We start from the raw sequence: 16,673 nt of genomic DNA on the forward strand, positions 1-16,673 counted from the left end.
GGATAGGTCTATTACTCCTACCCCGACTCTGCTCTTCAGCAGTCTAGACCAGGAGCACTGCCAATATACAAGCATCTCCTCCAAAGCAAACCCCAGAAGGAAAAGCAGCAGCAGTCTAGTTAACAAATAGTGACTCTTCTCCATAAACATCGGTGGAAAACAGGCCTCAAATTTTAATACAAAAATATTCCTTTGACCTGTAACCCTGTTTCATAAGGAAAGGAGAGATGCCCTTCTGTGTGTCATCATTGTCCTCCCCTTACAGTGCATCCCTTGGCTCCTGCTGGGGAGCACAACCCTCAGCAGAGCCACAGGTACAGAAGCCCGTTCTGCAGAGCTGTGTATCAGAGATGGAGGCAACAGGAAGGCAGAGGGAAGAACAGAAGGCTGCATCTTAGCCTTACGCTGCATCCTGCACAAGTGCAGGTTCCTCTGACCATCGCCTGTACGAGCCCCATTAGGCAGCCTGGCAGCTCAGCGCCCTCCCCTGTGGGAGGCAGGGAGGTAGGAGAAGGGGGCTGGGAGAATGTACGGCATAGATGTGTCTGCTCCTGGCAGAACCTCACACCATGAGTTCAAGTTTGGCCCTGTGTCCATCAGAAAAAGCCGGATCTGGTCTTGCACTAGATGAATCCCTCGTTGACAGCTGCTGGCTCAGCAGCTCCGTGTCTGCTATTCAGAGTCCTCCCATGTGTGCGCAGGTTCTGCGACTGGCCAGACAACAGCATATTTTTCAGAATTCTTCCCCAGCTGGGAGCCGCTTCGTCTTCTCGCACCGAATGAGCTCCCATCTTCCCTCCCCATGAAGTTTCAAAATCCAGCTGTGGAACTGCAATTCAATAACACAATGGCTGAGGAACGTCTCTATGAGACCACATACTCCCACAGTGAGGCTTTCCAGCCTTAGTCATTCCTCTCTGCTCACCAGAGACTTTCTCTACCTCCTTTGTTTTGCCACCACCAGGAAGGCATAGCGTGCTGCCTCTCCATCTCACCTTTTCCAGGCTGGCCCTGTGTCCCACACTGATGAGTGTCATGCCCAGCTGAAGGCACATACGGTACAGTTCATGCTCCACCTCTTCTGTCAGAGCGCTGGTGGCTTCATCTAGCACTGAGAGAAAAGCCATAAGCCCCACAACCCCCCATTCCCTCCGGATCAATCATCTCTCCCTGGGCAAAAGATCGACAACTGCCAATAACATTTCACATATTAACTGAAACTCACCAAGAGGATCTGCAGAAGCCAATTGAGGATAAGCCTAAGGACCTCGAGTTTCCTCTGGCACAGTTGATGTCAGCCATCTGGGAACGCTGCCCTTCCTCACAAGCTCTCAAATCCACCCAAACAGCACTATTCACCTCATTCCTCTCCCTCAACAACTGCCAGCTACTGCCTTATCCCCACTGTTGTGAAAGCCAAGATGTGATCCTCCCAAGGCAGGCCATACGCCAGAGCACCAGGCTGAGCAGCAGCCTGAGCACCCCTCCACCTCAGCCCCCACCTGGACAAGCCTGAGGTACCTTCTTGTCAGTTAAGGGTAAATACTACAGAACTGGAATAGAAAAATTCGATTTGTTTTACATAATCTCTACAACCTGTGGTAGAACAGAGATGCTTAAACACGGTACTTGCTACTGACACCAACTGTTCACCCACACCAACCCTGGCCCCCATGACAACTTCTCCAACAGTCCCCTGTCACCTCAGCAGTCACTAGAAATCTAGGTGTGCAAAGGAATGAGCCCTCTTTGCTAACGGTAGCTGCTTCTGCGATCTCTCAGGACCATTTCTCCCACCACTCCTTGTTTTCTGCTGCTGTGTTACAGCTAAATTTCCTACATTGCTTTCACACCACCACAGAGACTCATGAGGTTCAGATATGGTAGCTGATGCCATGCTGCCTGGCATGAATGCTTCTTCATGTGGTAACTGGTGAGCATGCTGTCAGACCTGAACCAGTAACTTTAATCATTAATTCCCTAAGATGATGAAGTCTTACACACAGCCTCTTGACTTATACCTCCCCACAAACAATGAAATGTTTTCACCCTGAATCCTCTGTGTGCTACACTGTTAAAATAACGGCCCAGGTGAAGCATGTTCCTAGCAAAGGGATTTCACGATCCGTCTCTGTACCAGCTTCTTTACACCAAATAAAGGCCCTGCCTTTTTTTTTCCTCTCTTTTTTTTTTTTTCGCAGTCATTCACTCACCCGCATATTTTGGCTGGAGGTAGAAGAGCCGTGCAAACGAGAGCCTCTGCATCTCCCCTGGGGACAGGATGTCATACCTGCAGCAGGGCCAAGATTCAAAATTTCCCTCAACAAAGAGAGCTCTTTTGCTGAAGAGCTTACGGTTGCTGATATTGGAGACCCCAGCAAGCAACTGTCTCCACATGTTCTCTGTGCCCGTCTCCACACTGGGACTGCCTTTGCACCCCTATGCAGTCAGCTGCCTGCAGAGTAGCATGGCTGGTGATGGCACTGATACTGGGGCATGAAAGCTTTGCCTCTAGATACTGCCTACCTCCCACACAAAACAGCTGGGCACAGATGTTCCTAAGTCCAGCAGCAATGTGCATCTGCTTAGAAGTGTTCCCCATCCAGAGCGATCACCCCGGTTAACGCAGGCGGTGAGTTCCCTTACCAGTTCCAGTCCACTTGCTCGTCCAGTCCTCCAGCCCTTGCCAGCAGATCAGTCTGCAGAGAGCACAGTAGACTTGTGAGCACAGCCCCCAACCTGTCGGCCCACAGCTCTGAGCATAACCATCCCCTTCCTGCTGCTATTGTCTCTTTTTCTGCTTGAGCTGAAGTTACTCCGTGTCCCTCCCCCTCTGCCTGTGCCATGGACAGCCCTATCCCAGCTGCACACAATGTTCCCACACATGTCCAGCGCACAATCACACTGTGCTGCCACAAAGCCTCAGCCCTTGCTGGTAGCACCAGGAAAGAAGGAAGCAGCACTGCTGGGGACTTACCAGCCCAGCCAGCTCCAGGAATCGCACAACTCTCTCATCATCGGAAGACCCTAGGGGATAAAGCAGTAAAGCATATGCAGGGGCAATGTGTGCTGAAGCCAAAGCTGCAAGGAGACGGTAGGGCAGGAAGGAAGGACTGGAGGATCTCCTGAGGTCCCGTGTAGCTGACTCAACCACTTAACTACATCAGGCCCCGAGCTTTGGCACAGAGAGCTCCCAAAGACTGACCTTCCTTAAAAATGATAACTGTGCCTGTGAGAAGTGTGCCAGGAGGTACCTGGGCTCCTCACATACACCCGAGATTTGGCTCAGTCCATGGTCACAGATGAACCCAGCCAGAACACAAGGGCCCAGGCTTCAAGTGCCAAGGCCCTGCCCACCAGCTGCCCTCTTACAGCTGAGTGCCCACCGCACACCGCAGGTGGTGAAGCCATAGGAGCACGGCTCAGGTAACGGCCAGCGAAAAGATCCTACATGGGATGGGAAAAAACTCAGGGCTAACCAGCTGTGGATCAGAGCTGATCACTTGAGCTGATACAGTCAGCAGCAATAAAAGTTGAGCAGAAGGGCTGTGCACCTGCTATGGACCTCTCCGAGGCTGCTGAACAGCCACGACAGTAGCCGATGGCTGCAGTTACTCTCTGCAGGACTGCAATTCTGTGTTTGAAAGCAGCACACGACACCGCTTCACTCAGAAAGTTACACCTGGACATCTGCAAGCTGCAGCAGACCATGGGTGGTCTGGCTGGGGAAGAGGGCAAGGACGAGAAAAGGTTCATGATGCAGTCTGACCTCAACAGCATATAAGGCCCTGGGGCGGCACTTGAAGAAAAAAAAAAAAAAGGAACAGTGAAAGATGGAGGTGGATGGAAAATAAGATGAAGGCAAACATGACTTGCCCAAAGGCAGGTTGTACTAGACTGGTCAGATGCATCTCAACAGCAGGGTGCCTCAATATATAGCACACATCTAGCACAAGACGCAGAACATGGCCAGCTTGTCTTCACTGCATCAAGAGAATATGTTCTTATCAAGAAAATATGTTCCCTCTGAAAAGGGAGAACACAGAGTTTACCTTAACCTACAGTAAGGTAAATCTTCCAGAGAAAAACAAATAGCAATACAAGCAAAATAGATAAGCACTCCTGATGGGTCATGGCAAGGGAGAAGCTGCACTGGGCAACAGGACAAGGAGTTGACAACACAGGATTGGCTAAATTGCTCTGATGAATTTCCACATACCTGAAACCGGATAGATCTCCTTCAGAGGATAGATCACCTGTTTAACAGATCAAAAGGGGCCATGTCAGAGGGAGCTGGACACAGTCCATCAGAGACACAGCTGTGGTGGCATGAACTCAGGCATGAGGGAAGGAGCAACCACAGGCATTCTCCCTTTTGCAGGCCTTTCTGCGGTACTGAGGTTTGCAGGGCATGACTGCAGCGGGGAGCAGAGCTGGGGCCAGAGCAGAGAGAGTCTCTGGGCCCACCTGCTCACGCAGACTTCCGTCGGTGAAGAAGGGCCGCTGCGGCAGAAACACCACTCCCCGAGGGCCAAAGCATGTCAGCATCTTGACACTCCCTGCACAGAGACACACTCATGTCAAACCTACAGCACCAGCCAGCAACTCCCTACCGCCCTCTGTGCAGTCCTGCCCCACGAAGTAGCCAACAAATTTGGAAAAGGTAGATTTTCAGTGCAGGGCAAAGCAACGAGAGCCAGAGCAGGGTATGTAATATCTCTGGATGGGTGGCTCCATCATTCACCAACACAAGACGGTACTGTCCTCACAGCCTCACACTGCCACCTTCCAAACTGAGGGCAGCCCCGGCTGAAAAAGAGAAGGCTGCAGTAAGCAGCCGTCCTTACCTCGCATGCTCTCCCAGAGTCCCCCCAGGACCCTCAGAAGAGACGTCTTTCCTGTGCCAGTATTCCCCACAATCATGATGCTGTTTCCTTGCGAGATCTTGAGGCTCAAATCCTTGATAAGCAGCTTGCCAGAGGATGGCACCGAGAGCGTCACTTGCTCCAGAAGGAAAGCTGTGTCCCTGGGCACTGAGTCCTCCCCAGAAGGGCTGCTGTGCCACCACCAAGACAAAGGAGAAGAGATCTCTGGGTAAGCCATCACACCGAGACTAACAAAGATCAGGCACCTTAGACCTCCTGTGCCTCTGTAACCACAGTCCTGCCCTACACACCCGGGAATGACAGATCACAGCGAGCACTGCCTGCTCCAACCAACCGCATGCAACAGGCTGTGACACCAAGGGCCACCTCCACCCCATAACAGCCCCTGGCACATAAGCTGCAAGCCAGCCAGTTGCTTAGGGGAGACTCACCCATCCAAATCCCAACTGGCTTTGGCTTCTAAGTAGCTAGCATTTTTCTTTCTGCCAAGGCTCAGCAGGGTCTCCTGCAGTTCGCCAATCCTGGACAAACAAGAGGGTCCATGAATGCCAGAGACAAATCCAGCAGCCTCCTTATAACATCCAACCTTGTCTGTGCTTGCTCACAAGTGACTTTTTCTTACGTATTTAGCATAGACCTAGACAAACAGTCTTGCCCCACATGTCCCTCTCCTGCAGAGACCTGAACATAGAGAAACTCACCTGTGTGTGTAGCCTGCTACATCAGTCAAGGTGCTGGAGAGATCTATGAGCTGGCTGAAGCAGCCAATGAGGTAGATGGAAACAAAGGCATTCTGGGGAGAAATCACACGCCAGAGCAAGGGTCAGCGCTGAGATGGGACATTGCCCCTTCCTCCATGGCTGTGAGGAGGCAGCCAAGGAGGATGAACGAAGGGTGGAGACAACAGGACGCACGAAGGGTGGAAAAGTCACCCAGGGTGGTTAGAATGAAGGAGAAGATGACCATATTTGGATGGAGCCAGACTTCGCTGCTCAGTACAGCAGTTCTGGCCAGGGGTACACACCTTCTGCCACTCAGGGATGGTGTGCACAGAGTGTCTGCTGGCCAGCCCAAGGCCCAGCACGCTTGCCCCATGGAAGTCATGCAGATCTATGCCACCAGCCCTGCCCCAGCACCATACATGGCTCAGAGTAGGGTGTCTCAGTCTGCAGTCCTCATTTAGCTATTTTTAGTTCTGTATTCTCTATCACAAGTCAGTTTTGAGTATCTGGGGATGAGACAGGACCAGAAGGCTCCTCTCCAGAAGCCTGGCAGGCAAATGCAAGCCAGCTCAGCCTCACAGGTGGCCAGGCTCGCTGTGGGCAGCAGCCCAGATCTCCAGCACTGCATGGATCCAATCCCCACCCACATGACTGAAAGCCAGGGGCTTCCTGACCTCCTGGTTTTTTTTTCAGACACAGAGGTCCAAGCTTGGAAACGCTTACATAGATGTGTCCTTGACAGATCTAACCCTCAGGTTAATCATATACCAGGTGGCTTCAAGCTTCCATTTCCATGCCACCATGGGCAGGGACAGTCTAACCTGAAGGTTAATCCAGGTTATCCAGTCCCGGTATCACCAATCCCACACAAAACCTCCATCCTCAGTGCCTTCTTGCCCTCCACAACAGAGTATGTGAGATCACCTTAGCTCACCTTGCTGACCAGGGCGCTGAGTTCTGTTGGACTCAGGTCACCATAGACCCCAGAAAAGATGGGAATGGCAATGACCACGTAGCTCAGGATGCTTCCCAGGTAGTCAAAGGTGTTAATCCCGACTGGGTAGAAGCACATTGAGAGAAGACAGTGAGTTGGGGTAGGAACCTCTGTCCCAACCAGGCCCAAGTGCAGCTCATGAGTGCCATCAGAAGACCACCCATGGTCTTGCCTCAGCTGTTCACAATGCACCAGAGCAGAAGAACCCATATCACAGGACAGCACAAGCAGCAGGGTGAAAATCCATTTGCTAAGCAAAAAGCACTTTGAGGTAAGTGCCTGAGCAGAGAAACATTATCCAGACACACAGCTCAGGAACAACCAACTGGCAAAAGCCAGTCTTCTGTGGCCTGGCTGCCTCACAAGAAACAGGAGGGAGGACAAAAAGGAAGCTCTGGTCTTTGATGGTTGGCTGTGAAGGCTGTCTTGGAGCACTGAAGAGGCAGAAAGCCCTTCCCCTCTTTTCCTGGCCATCAAATACCTGCCCCATGAAAAGAAGAGATTCCTGCAGATTTCCCTTTTGGGCCTTGTGCTCTCTGACAATTGGGTCCTCCCCAACTTGGTTCTCTATGAGGCTTTTTCATAACAAGATTCCCATTTAGGGCTGCAGGAGGCACCTCTGTTTACCCTCAGGGCTTTCACACACCAGCAAGAGGCAGGAGAGGAAAACTCAGCATTGCTGCTCTAGCAGAAGGGTTCCTAAGCCAGTGCCTCACCACAATGGAGCTCCCACATGCCCCACTTCACCCCCAAACTTCCTACTCACTGTACAGCCACAGCTCCTTCCCTATCAGCTCCCTCTGGGTCTGCAGCAGGCTCTGCAGCCTCCGATTTGTGCGCGCGTGCTCCACTTGCCCAGCCCTGTAAAACAAGAACACAACATGCGATGGACATCCCAGCAGCACCACAATGAGGTCAAGGCATGGGCTTTAGGACTGAGGCTTGGAAACGGTTTGGCATCTTAGCCTCCAAGCAATAAGCTCTTTGTTGAGCACGAACTGAACAGCAAAGAGTGCCTTTCTGAAGACCCTCACCAAGAGACTGGCTGCAAATCTCTCCCAGAGCCTATGGATGCTGCTGTTGCATACAGAGGAAGGTGAGGCAAGGCCAGACCCCATCAGCAAGGCCCCAGCCTGAAGCGATGCACACCCAAGGTCACACACACTTTCCAAGCAGAGCCTGATTGGAAGAGGCATAGCATCGCTACACAGCTGGAGCCATAAAGGAGAGGTAAGTCCAGTAGGTGACAGCAAGCCAACACTGCCCGAACAGCCAGCAGTCCTAGTCCAACTCTCCCCACTCCCTCCCTAGAGGACTGGGACACAGACAAATCCCGAGCAGTGCAGTCCCCAGTGCAAGTGCCCCCAGCCCCACAGCTCCCCCTTTCCCAGGGGTATGTCCGCAGGCATCAGACAGTTGCCCAGCTCCCGAGCCAGCGGTGAGGCTCCCACAGTGAGACTTAACCAGCAGCAAGGAGGCACATCTTGGCTCTAAACCACGTCTTCAGCAAGCGTGGTAGCTCCTTCTGCTCTTTCACAAGGGCTGGGCTGCCCTCAGGTGGTAAAACGCTGAGTGTGCTCCACGGCTCATTCCACACTCCCACCAGCCACTGTTCTCTGCCACCCAACAACCGCAACCACTCGTGCACAGCACACACGCACATTTCCACCACAGCCCACTCAACGCGGGGGTCGCTAGGGCTCGAGCAGATAGGGCCAGGAGCTGCACAGAAAATTACAAATGAAGATTCTTGCAGAATTCACTTCTAAAGATTTCGATTCCAGATAGAATTAATTTGGCATTACTGCCCTACAAGCCAACTCAGGTACCTAGTGAGCTGCAATCTCTGCTGCTGAATATTCAGAAAGGGAAAAAACCTTGGACATAAGGAGTTAAAGGCAAGGAAGACGCTAGGAACCAGAGCTGTTATTTCTCTTGCAGACAAGGAGAGACTGTTGTATTGGTTTCAGCTTTTCCTTCCATTCAGTTCACTTTTAAAGCCAGTTTACCAGAGGCTCGGAAGCCAAAGAACTAAAAGAGGGACTGACAATGCTCAAGTTTTGTATCTTCCTTTGCTAAAGCAATGGTTAGGCAGGTGCAAGAGGACAAGATCTAGTAGCTTCTCCAAACTAAAGAAGTCCAGCAATCAAACTAAGTCATTACCACATGCTCCTCCTCTTGCAAGAATCTAGGAATGCAACCTTTTAAAAAATTCCTTTCTTTTTAATTAAATTCATACCATGAAGATACCTGGCTCTGTGCAATTCAATTAAATTCTAGTTTTCCACCAGGTGAAGCATTTCTACAAATGAACTGTACTGAAGTAAGACACTGCGTTTTCTGGTATAATAATTCACTTTCCGTTTTCAACTTAGTAACAGAATAAAAAGCTTCAAAATCGTGAGGAAAAGTGCTGAAGCTTAAAAAAGGGCACATAATTAGAGTATCTTCTCCATTAAGAAATATTATCACCAACCAGTAAGAATCAAGCTGTCCACAAAGAAATAACTCAAACTCACCAATGCAGACTAAGATTGATTTCAGTTATTTAAATCCGAGTTTCACGTCTGTCAATACAAATCTTTGATTCAAAATCACCGATTTCATAAGCCCCTTTGAGGACAGCACCACAACACTTGAAATGCTCAGTCATTACACCATGAAGGAGCCAAATATAGATGACAAGCAGGGAAGATCAGGACAGCTACTGCTTGCTTACATTTCTGGAAGAAGTGTGAATTCACAGCATGCATGGCAAAGACAGCTACACAACAAGAGAGGAGCACTGATCTGACACCGATCAGGTACCTCAGCACAAGCTACAGTACAATCCAGGCCCTCTTCTTGGGTTCTAGCCATTTCTGTGAAACACTAACAGCTCCACGCAGCACCCCAACAGACTTGAGGGCATCACGAAGCGGAGAGGTGCTGCTGGGCCCGTGTGCTCAGCTCTGGGGAAATGGCACTGAGCAAATTCAGAGAGTAGCAGTAGGGTGTTGGGAGGGTCAGGGCACAGACTGACCTGGAGGAGGAAGCAGAGTTAAGGAGGCCAGGCAACAGAAAACAGGCAGGTCAGCAGCAGCACAACCTGCAACAAATTCCCAGGGGAACATCCTGACAAGACGCAGTGAGACCTTGATCAATCTTCCAGGTAAAGACATGGCAAAACGTCAGCAATGGTCTCTAAACCAGCACCAAATCTGTATCAGGCCTCTTGGGATTTTAGAAGGGAGACAGAGAAAAAAATAGTTGCCTCCAGCTGCTGTGGAGTATTTCCACAGATGATGCGTAAAGTGCAAAGAAGAACAGGGTGTCAGGGCCGTAAGATGCTGCAGTGGGGTGGGGGGAGACAGAAAGCTCTGGCTGCAGCAACAGCACTCAAACTCCTCTGGGATATATGAATACAATAAGAATGCCCAAAGCTGGGAGGGTCCTCACGAGGATGTAAAGAAATGAATGCTACTAACCTGTAAAAAGCAGCTGGCTCCGCATTGACACGAATCTGCATGTGCTTGAACCTGGACAACCCCAAAAAAGAACTTATCAGGACAGTGCACAAATGCCCAGTGAATTATGTAGCAAACATCCTTGCTAGAGGAAACTCATCTGGCAACTGTCAAAGCACTGATCTGATGCATTTCTTGACAGAAACACTCAACAGGATCAAAAAGGCACCAGAGACCAAAGCTTAGCACAAAATTACATCATTCTGGGCCAGCTTAATGGTGCATTTATTTGGTATCTTGGTCTCTGTGCACATCATCTCAGTCTTTTGGCCTCCTGCTTGCTTGCCCAGCATCTCCACTATACAGAATCACCACAACCAACTGTCCTGGTCTTGGCTCCCTGTGCCACACCAGCTGTCCCTGGCTGTCCTGAGGCCCAGGAAAATCCACAAAGCCTCTGCCACACACCCAGTCAATCCTGCATGGGAAGGGGAGGAGATGAGTTACACAGTATATCGGAAGACCGATATTTTGGGCACTTCATGAAAGCAATGGTGAATCAGAAATCTGATTTCTGTCATTAGAAGCAGTTCACTGAACGCGCATCTGCAGCCAAAGAAGCTCCACGTGGCGTTTTCTTCAATACATCCAATGCCCTAGCAGAGACACCAGCAATAGTAATGACCAGGCAAGCAGCCTGGAGACTGAACCAGGAGACTGAACCAAAAGCACTGCCTGCCACGACACAGGGCAGTGAAAGGGCTGGCGATAGCTCTTCGAGGCAGCATTGCACAGGTAGGGTTCTCTGAGAGCCCGTAAAGTCACAGACAAGAGAAGAGGTGTGTACATAGCATTGAATAGAGACAAAAATGCAGTGTTTGCAAGAGCTGCCAAGAGGCAGTGAAAATGCTGTTCCGCTGGGTCTCACCTGAAATCCCCCTCCAGTTTTTCTTGCTGCACAAGTTTCGACACAATTGGGCTCATCAATACCTTGTTGACGATCGTTCCAATAACAAAATACCCAAAGATGCTCACTGGGCCTAGCCAGCCTGTGCTACAGAGAAGAAAAAAGAGAGGTCAGCTAATACTCTGAGTAAAAGGACACCCCAGCACCGTTAGGTGAGCAATCACAGCCTTCAGCTGTCACCTCTCTTGGCTTTCACAGAGATTCAGGGGCTAGCACTGCACGCTCCAGGAACCCCAAGGCAGAATCCTCTCTGGAGTGCAGAGACCACTCTCCCACATGTACAAGTGTTGGTCTGGGGAGTTGTAATGCGACTATCAGGCTCCAAGAAAGAGCCTAGGAAAGGGGCATGAAAGCAGGGCCAAGATGGGTCCTTACCTATGGAAGCACTGGTATGTGTAGTAGGCCAGCGTGAAGGGTGAGATGATGACCTTGCTGGCCATGGAGCTGAGCTGCTTGCAGAATCTCTCCACATCCTGGCTGATGCGCTGGTCCCTGCTCAACACAAAGAGCCATTGACAGTGTTAAAGCCCAGACACAAGAACCAGTATCAGCTCTCCAACAGGGCACAAACCAGGCTGTTTCATTGCCTGAACTTAGGACAGGGTGTAGTTAACAACCCTGCCTGGGAAGGACCTGCAGCTGTGACTCCTGTTCCCCGACAGGAGACAAACTCCACAGTCCATACTCCAAGGTACTTGCTAGCATCCAGGAAGAACAGCTCCTGCTGTTACGTTCACCCTCTTCCTTGTATTAATCCCGTTTCACTTTCAATGACATTGCCCAACTCTGTGCTAAAGGAATCTGCATCTTTCTCCTTTAGTCCTTTCCTGGACCCACCCCTCTAGTACCAAAAATTACTGACTCTCCCCCAAGCCTTCAGTACTGGTGCTGCATCACAGGCACCAGAGCTAGCAAGAAAGACTGTCTAGGGCACAGGCTAGGCCTTCACCACCTGTTGGATATTCACAAACGCTTCCACCAAAGCTACCCTTCCACAGTAGCTGATTTCTTTGCTCTGCACAGAGTACACTCTGGTTCCTTTGCTGCAAGAAAGAAGGTAATCTCTCCTTCCCATCCCACAAGAGCAGGCAGCAGTACTCCTTGCCCTATCTCCAGCAGTCACCAAGGTGACAGACCCTCAAGTCCCATCTGTCCCGCTGCTGAGCAGGAGTTGTACTTGGGATAACTAGAAAGGATTTCAGCATATCTATTCCCTCAGCACCTTCATCAGCACATGCATGAGGGCTTCGGTCTGATGCGCTAAGCACAGATGGAAGAGTCCTGACTGAATGTCAGAGTCCAGAATGAAGAACAAGGCTGGATTCCTCCTTACCCACCAGTGCAGATACAACCAAAATTACATTCATCTCTCAACTCTTTTGCTGTCCCGGACCAGCAACGGATTTAATTTTGGGGCAGCTCTCACCCTGACTGACCTTACAGCTATCATTCTTCCTTTTCCTGAGACTGTAGTTGTTCCCATAAAGTTACATTTAAGTTGTGCTATAGGCTCATGGCAGGGTATTGCTTTTTATGAGCTATTCAGCAACATGTAACGATAATGCACTAACATCAATTCAAATGCCCTGCTAGGAGCTGCAATGTTTGTGTGCCACTCAGCCCACTCTTCATTTCTCCTAGACGGATGACACCATACATTTAAACTCAGTTTGGTTTGCACTGCACAATGGGAGGTCACTTTGTCGCTCTAGGTCATTCTCTAAGTAGCCGGTGAAGGGAAAAAAAGGCATCAAGGGACAGAAAGATAAAGAGAATTTTTGTACGTGCAACAAAAAAAAAAACCAAAACAAACACTAAACAACAAGATTTGATGTTTAAGCAGAAGTAAGGTGGTAACGGAAACCACTCCACAGCAATCCCACACATTTGGTTTGCTAAGGTCAGGAGAGCTGACTCTCACTGCAGAGCAGACTGACCCAGTTATCTCATGCATTTCACTGCACAATGCGAACACATTCCCTGGTTAAAAATAAACCTGACTAGGATAGTCATGTGGTGATGGACCTCTGTCTTCCCCTTCCCCTGGAAAAGGAAAGGACAGTTGTGCAGGAGTTCCTGGCCATGGCCGGCATGATATATTGCCTGGGAAGCACTGCGTGCCTTGGTGAAAGGCATGGCTTTTTAACCTCTCCTCGCAACTCCATACCACTGCAAACACTATCAGAAATGAACATTTAATGAGGGCAGGAGTATCCCTGACAGTGGCTGGAAAGTGCATCAGCATCATGAAGCTGTGATTTCAAGCCTGGCAGTAGGGCTGTTTGACCCAAGCTAAGCCCTCAGCGCACGCCTGGTTGCTCCTGCCTGTGCTGTCTCCTAGCACTGGGCCAGCAGAAGCAACCAAGGAACAGGCTGAAAAACGATAGGAGGCAAAAAAACCCATCTGAGATACCCAGCACGATTTCACTGTGCAGCCACACAGACCACTACGCTGGACAACGAAGGGGCAAGGACAGGCAGGCAGGAGCACTGGGCAGCAGAAGCACAGAGGCTGCTTCAGTTCCTTGAGGTCACCACTACTGGCAACAATTAGCAGTTTCTGCCAATCAGCCATCCCTCACAGGGACACTGGGCATGGTCCCCTCTGGTGCCATCAATGTGGGAGATGGCAGGAGCGCTGTGACTAGAGCCAGGGTGACCTCTCCAGGGGAGTAGAGCTTGGGGTCTCAAAACAACTGTCTACAGCCACACTACTTGGAAAACCTTATCCCCTGGTTTCTCATTTTCCAGCAAGTATTTAATAACTTTTTAAACTCTGAAGGAAAAAGAAAGCCTCTACCTTTCCAATGATGTCTAATGGAGGATCTTTAGCTCTTCAAAGTGTGCTACTACAAACAGCAGCGTTGAGCGTGCAAGAGCAGGCGGGAAGGCCAGGATCAGCAGGCAGTTGTGAGGAAGTTGTTCAACCTTTGCCGTGTAGCCCAGGTAGATCAGCAGTTTGGCAGTAAGCAGGACAGTATGAAGCAAACTGGAAGGGGATTTCAGATTGGTTTGGGATAAGCAAGGAGGGATTGAATGCTCCTCCTTCCGTCATATTTCAAGTCACCCCTTACATTTCCTTCCTAGGAACAGGAAAGGGAAAACGCAGCCCTCTTACAGTACAAAACAAAGTCCTTTGTTTACATGGCTCCCACGGGTGATCAAAACCACTAAAAACGCCAACTAAACAAAACTGTGTTCAGCTGGAGACTCTCCTGGCTGAAGTTCAAACAGAAAAACAGGAACCGTCCTAACATGCTGTCTGCACCAAGGCAAGAAAAGACAGTGCTCTCTGACGCCAGCCAGGTGTTTTGCAATATCACACCGAGTGTCACAGGCTGAGTTTGCAGACAGCATGTTTTATAGCGGCAATAGATCCCTGTTCTGCCGGGGCCTTCACTTTACTCACAGCAGAAACATTCTACCCCTACAACCATCACGAACACCAGTCATGGGAGCTTCCAGCAACAAATATCACCTTCCACCCAGGGCAGATGAAAGTATTTGTACTCAGATGGCAAAAGCTTCTAGGGCTCAAGACCCTACCCAGAGACACAGAGAAGTCACGAAAAGGTGCAGAACAGCCCACAAGAAGGCAAGCAAGAGGCTGAGAAATGTCACAGGCAGCCTACGGATTATCGATGTCCTCACGCAGCACGTGCAGGTTGTAGTAGACCTGGCCCTGGAAGTAGCACTTGTGGAGGTATTCGGTGAGGGATTTCCTCCAGCTCACGTACATCATACTGCAGATAAACTGGTCGAAGCTTTTTAGCTGGAATGAGGGCAAGGAGACAGACAAGGAGCGATGAGTGAGAACAACAACCATTTCCCCAAACGAAATAAAAACTAACAGTTTGCACCAGTGATCAGTCCCACACGCAGCTACCTAATGGGGCAAGGGAAGACTTAGATCCTTCCTCCCCAGGATCATGCCAGGAGCCACGGGCAACCTCTCCCTCCCCTCCCAAGGCACGGGAGCCTCTGGCGCGTCTTACCGTGGAGTTCACGACGATCAGAATCAGAGCAACGGCAGTCACCCTTTTGAACCCAGAGATGTCCTTGTTCCCTAGGACCTCGTAGTATCGGCTGGGGATGACACCGACCTGATAAATAACGAGCTGCTCTGGAGGAAAGAGGCAAGCACGGGAAGGGAATGAAGGACAGCAGCGGCACGGCAGCGAGGGGGCGAGCAGGGAGCACCGGGAAGGAGAGGCGGGGGCAGCCCCAAACCCTCACCACCCCGGACTCACCCAGCAAGGTGACGCCGAGCAGCGTCAGGAACATCAGGGCGCTCGGGGAGGGCCACCGGGGGAAGAGCACGGCCTGCAGCCGCAGGAAGCGCCGCAGGAACAGCCCGTCCAGCCGGGGGGCGGCCCTGCAAACGGAAGGGCCGCCGATGAGCTCGGGGTTGGGGAGCGGCAGGGCGCCCCTCCGCCCGCCGGGACCCCTCCTCACCGGCGGCCTGCGCCCCTCGCCCCGGCGCTGCCTCCCGCCATCGGCGCGCGCCCGGCCCCGCCCCCGCGGGCGCTACAGCATGAATATTCATCACCTCTCCTCGCCCGGCATCCGCCCTGCCCACCCGCCGCGCTGCCAGCGGCTTCCGGATGTGACGTCACAGCCGAGGCCACGCCCCCTGCCCCGCCCGGCGAACCCCCGCGGGGCACAGCGCCCCCTGGCGCCCAGCGAGGGAGCGCAGCGGCCCCCGCGGAGAGCCCGCAGGCTGCGGGGCGGTGCCCGCGGGCCGCGCCCGTTTCATAGGATCGTAGAATCATAGAATCGTGGAATCATAGAATCATAGAATAGTTTTGGGTTGGGACCTTAAAGATCATCCAGTTCCAACCCCCCTGCCATGGGCAGGGACACCTCCCACTACATGAGGCTGCCCAACACTCCAGATGTGGCCTCACAGAGGTGAGGGAGAAGCTCCCTTGACTTCCAGTGTGCCCCAGGATACTGTTGGCCTTCTTGGCCAAAAGGTCACATTGCTGGCTCATGGTCAGCTTGTTGTCCACCAGGACTCACAGGTCCTTCTCTGCAGAGCTGCTCGTCGACCGTTTACTCAGCTGGAAGTTAAGTCGCCGTCACAAGTCACACCAACTGTGTGGCTGCCCTGGGTTGTTTTGGGACGGGCAGTGAAGTTTCGGGTTGCTTCAAAGGATGCATGACTTGTGTTGGATGCTGTCTGTGGGGAATCTCTTGTGTGGGGACCTTGGGATAAGGCGGCAATCCCCAGTGCGATGAGGAATGGCACCACATGCTCCCCTGCTGGTGTCCTGCACCAAAAGGAGCAGGGCAGAGCAAAGACAGGGTGGAGAGGGACTTCTAGAAAGCAGCAGTGGGCTGAGTCTGTGAACTGACCCTCTCCGGCTTCACAGTGATCTCACGTGTAGTACAGAAATCAACTAATTTCTTTTTCCATGTTTGGACATTCACCTCATCTCTGGGTTATGAAATGTTGCAGCACAAGTAAATTTCTGGACAAGCCTGATGATAAGAGATGAACGATCCCATGAGCTGGAGTCCCTTCCCTCTTCAAGCACCTCTCATACCTACCATCCTGTTTCTGCTGCTGCTTCTGCAAGATCTTTGGGCTTCTACACATATTGCATAGGTCCCTCTTCTCATACACTACGTATGTTCATTGTCCCGGCAGTTCCC

General features: G+C 51.3%; 1 protein-coding gene across 14 annotated transcripts; it reads right to left on the reverse strand.

Annotated features, from left to right (window-relative positions):
* Nucleotides 1-112: 112 nt before the first annotated feature.
* ABCD4 (ATP binding cassette subfamily D member 4) lies at nt 113-15,642 on the reverse strand. Of its 14 annotated transcripts, XM_054067724.1 has the most exons (19): nt 15,471-15,604; nt 15,266-15,390; nt 15,011-15,138; nt 14,648-14,787; nt 11,391-11,507; nt 10,977-11,102; nt 10,070-10,120; nt 7,369-7,463; nt 6,543-6,664; nt 5,588-5,679; nt 5,318-5,407; nt 4,848-5,056; nt 4,468-4,559; nt 4,220-4,256; nt 2,978-3,027; nt 2,647-2,699; nt 2,214-2,290; nt 996-1,111; nt 137-829 (listed from the first exon to the last, which is right to left on the reverse strand). In XM_054067724.1, the coding sequence occupies exons 1-19, from the start codon at nt 15,509-15,511 to the stop codon at nt 734-736; spliced, it is 1,857 nt and encodes a 618-aa protein (XP_053923699.1). In that variant the 5' UTR covers nt 15,512-15,604; the 3' UTR covers nt 137-733. The 14 variants fall into 14 exon arrangements, with proteins under 14 accessions (XP_053923700.1, XP_053923699.1, XP_053923697.1 ...); XM_054067725.1 differs by lacking the exon at nt 996-1,111 and having other exon boundaries at nt 113-829; XM_054067722.1 differs by having other exon boundaries at nt 691-1,111; nt 15,565-15,642.
* Nucleotides 15,643-16,673: the final 1,031 nt, after the last annotated feature.

This window comes from Cuculus canorus, chromosome 5 (assembly GCF_017976375.1).
Source record: "Cuculus canorus isolate bCucCan1 chromosome 5, bCucCan1.pri, whole genome shotgun sequence".
In the NCBI taxonomy this organism is placed as follows: Eukaryota; Metazoa; Chordata; class Aves; order Cuculiformes; family Cuculidae; genus Cuculus; species Cuculus canorus.